Source organism: Arachis ipaensis, chromosome B10, assembly GCF_000816755.2.
Source record: "Arachis ipaensis cultivar K30076 chromosome B10, Araip1.1, whole genome shotgun sequence".
Classification (NCBI taxonomy): Eukaryota; Viridiplantae; Streptophyta; class Magnoliopsida; order Fabales; family Fabaceae; genus Arachis; species Arachis ipaensis.
Window position 1 is genome coordinate 136,099,067 of NC_029794.2, and position 3,340 is coordinate 136,102,406.

Genomic DNA, 3,340 nt, shown 5'->3' on the forward strand with positions numbered 1-3,340 from the left:
CCTAAAAATTTGAGAAAACAAGTAAGAAATATACCAAGATTGATGCAGCAAGAGAGTGAGGCGGACAGCTATAAGTACAAAGTAGTGATGTCTCTTCCTTTTCATAGAGCAGATCCAGGATCTCCATGCAAGCTTCAAAGTTAATCAGCTCACCAGCCTTTGCCACTCCCCTGAGTTCAACCATTTTTAAGTGCGGAATCAATGAGTAATAACAATACGTTATATAAGTAATTAACCTCCTGCCATGTTGAAGGCATGCATGACTCACTTGATCTGAATCCAAAGCTCTTGAAGGAACAAAAACGCAATATTTGTTGTGCCAATCTCAAAATTCAACACCTTAATTAGGGAATACCAAATCAATCATACTAGCTCGTGAATTGGAATAGAGTAGTTCATTGATATACTTGCAGGGTCCTCTAACTCAACTAATACCTGCATAAAGAGCACCTCCTGCGGAAAATGCACACCAAATACAAATAGTTCGAGCATAAGACAAAATAATTAAGTTCCCCGACACAATCACACTAGTGTGGAAAACCACAATGTCTCAAAATAAAAATAAAAAATTTATAAACAGATATAAAAGCAGAGATCAGATGATCGGATCAGAGGCATTAATAATGAGTTAAAAGTTGGCATAAATTAAGCAAAATGGCTCACTGCTTCCAAGAAATTTCGAGTGGTGAAGTGTTGTTCGCTGATGGATTTGTTAGCCAAAGACCTCAAGCATGTAACGGAGAGCGGCCTCCTCGAATCATGCATCTGAAGATGTTAATTAGAGTCGACCAGTGGATGCATAATTCATGAAGAAAGGGAAATAATAAAGTTGAAGGAAAAAGCGGACTTTGGTTGAAATCCAGAGAGAAATAACCGCAAATAGGTGCAATGCACTCTCAGTGAGGGGATTCAATAGCCAGTTATTTGAATTATGAGCATCTATTTTGAAACTGCATGGAACAGTACAGTAACGTAGCAAAAGTGTTGGAATCATAAATTCACAATCATTATTAACAACACACGTAAAAATTAAACGAGAGAGAGAGAGAGAGAGAGTAACCGTGGTAGAGAAGGAAGGAAGCGATCCGCGAAGAGGGATAATGCAGAGTACTTAACAACCGGAGCAACTTGGAGGTGCTACATACATAGAAAATCAAATTAGAGAGAGTGATTGTTACTTGTTACAGTTAGAGATTACTTACTTCAGCAGATTGAATGAGGAACTCAACGAGTGAGAGACGCTGAGACGAGATCAGCGTTGAGTCAACCAAACTCGAACTGCTGTGTTCCATTAGGTTTACTTGTTTGGTTGATGAAGGTGATGCTGGCTTTCGCAATTTAAGTTGTTGAAGTGCTCCAAGGTCCAGTTACTTGCTGGCTGATCACTGGATACTAAAATTGTTGAGAAATTTGGTAGAAGTCCACTCCTTGCTTCCTGTTAGTTAGTTAGATGGCATCATAGTTACACTGCAGTTCATGACCAGGGTGTTCAAATCCAAACCGATCCAAATTAAACCGCTCATCCAATTCGATCCAAACCGAAAATCGATTAAAACCGCATTAATTCGGATTTGATTGGATTCTATTTTTTGCAAACCGCTGGATTGGATCGGATTTCGGATCTACTTTTCATAACCGATCCAATCCAATCCAAACCGCACAATGTGCTATAATATTATTATTTTATTATTATATTTACAATTATACTTATAATATGTTCAATTTGTTATACATTTTTCCATTATTCATGTATTTTTATTATTTAATAAATATTTTATGTTGAAAATGTTATTTATTTATTTATTTTAACTAACCTATAATTTTATTTCTATTGTTATGTTATCGTTAGTTTTTTAAGATATTGTTAAGATTTGTTATGTCATTGTTGATTATTTAAAATTTGATGTTGAGACTTGTTATATGTATTTAATTTTTTATTTAAAAAACCGCAAATCCAAACCGATCCAAACCGCTTGTAATCGGATCGGATTGGATCGGATTTTCAAAAAAATTTCATCCAATCCAAACCGCACCACATATAAATTAAGCGTTCGGATCGGATGACTTTTTCCCTTAAAACCGAACCAAACCGCATCGCGAACACCCCTAGTTATGACACTATGCATAACTCTCAACTTTGAGGGGAATGTTAGTTGGATAGTTTATAGTTAGCTTGGTAATTATAGAGATTACTTTGTTTTAAGCCAGGTCAGCAAACTTAGTTATTCCCTTGCACATGGATGTGTATATATATATATATGACAGCAGAGCATGTAATCAATGAGAGTATTCATTCTATGCACATCAAGAATTTGTGAACCAATTCTTCTCTATTGAACATTTGAACTCTCTCCTTCTCATCTTCTACACTCTTCTTTAGTTAACAATTGATTCCTGAACACTTCCCAAATTTCTCAACAATTTTAGGGTTTTTTTCCCCCTTTGGGTTTGGGATAAGTGACAAACTCCAATTTGAGGGTTTATCTTGTGTTGATTTCAGGGGTTTTATCAATGATTCCACACACTTTCTATATGAAAATACAAGATTTTGCATTCCTTCCCTAGTTTTGCCTCATGAATGAAAACATGCTTATTTTGCACTAAATAGATACATTTCTAATCTTCTCTTGATGCCATTCGATGCCGTGACTTGTGTGTTAAGTGGTTTCAGGATATAGAGTAGGAATGGACCGAAAGAGAGAAGGAAGACGGGTACAAAGGAAGGAAGCATGAGGATTAAGCTTTGGAAATTTCCGCATGGGCGCGTGCGCGCACCTGGCGCGCCCGCGCGGATTGAGCAACGTAAGCTTTGGAAATTTCCGCATGGGCGCGTGCGCGCACCTGGCGCGCCCGCGCGGATTGAGCAACGTGAAGCCAAAAGCCAAGAGCCAAGTCACGAGCCGGCTTGAGAAGCGGCTAAGCCAGGATCTTCATGGGCGCGCACGCGTACAGCACGCCTCCGCGCACATTAAAAGACGTCTCAACGGCGCGTGCGCGCCGATTTGCGAATATACAACCTCAACCAAATCCAAAAGGGGGCATCAATGCCATCACCCTTAGATCCGGTACACAACTAAAAGAAAAGGAAGCAAAGGACCCAAGTCCTATCACAACCGCCCAAGAGGAAGAGAGAATAGATATAGAAGAGGTAGTGGAATAGGAGGTAGTGGAAGAGGAGACACCACAAGCCATAGTTGAGGATGAAGCCCAACCAACAAGGGAGACAACCAAGACCAAAAGAACCTTGGAAGAAGGAATTGCTCAACCACTTCCATTTCCAACACTTGCAAAGAAAGCTAAAAAGCGCATGGAACTCGACCCCAAAATGGTAGAAATGTTT

The 3,340-nt window shown here is 39.1% G+C and overlaps 1 protein-coding gene across 2 annotated transcripts in view; it reads right to left on the reverse strand.

Moving 5' to 3' along the window:
* Positions 1-1,472, reverse strand: part of LOC107622129 (cyclin-J18) — a 2,552-nt gene extending 1,080 nt beyond the window's left edge. For both annotated transcript variants that reach the window (XM_021114181.1, XM_016324037.2), the window contains exons 1-7: positions 1,203-1,472; positions 1,061-1,137; positions 848-950; positions 664-765; positions 436-453; positions 269-339; positions 35-170 (exon numbers count right to left, since the gene is read on the reverse strand). In XM_021114181.1, coding sequence (XP_020969840.1) covers positions 35-170; positions 269-339; positions 436-453; positions 664-765; positions 848-950; positions 1,061-1,137; positions 1,203-1,292 — 597 coding nt within the window. In that variant the 5' untranslated portion in view covers positions 1,293-1,472. The remainder of the gene's footprint in view (positions 1-34; positions 171-268; positions 340-435; positions 454-663; positions 766-847; positions 951-1,060; positions 1,138-1,202) is intronic.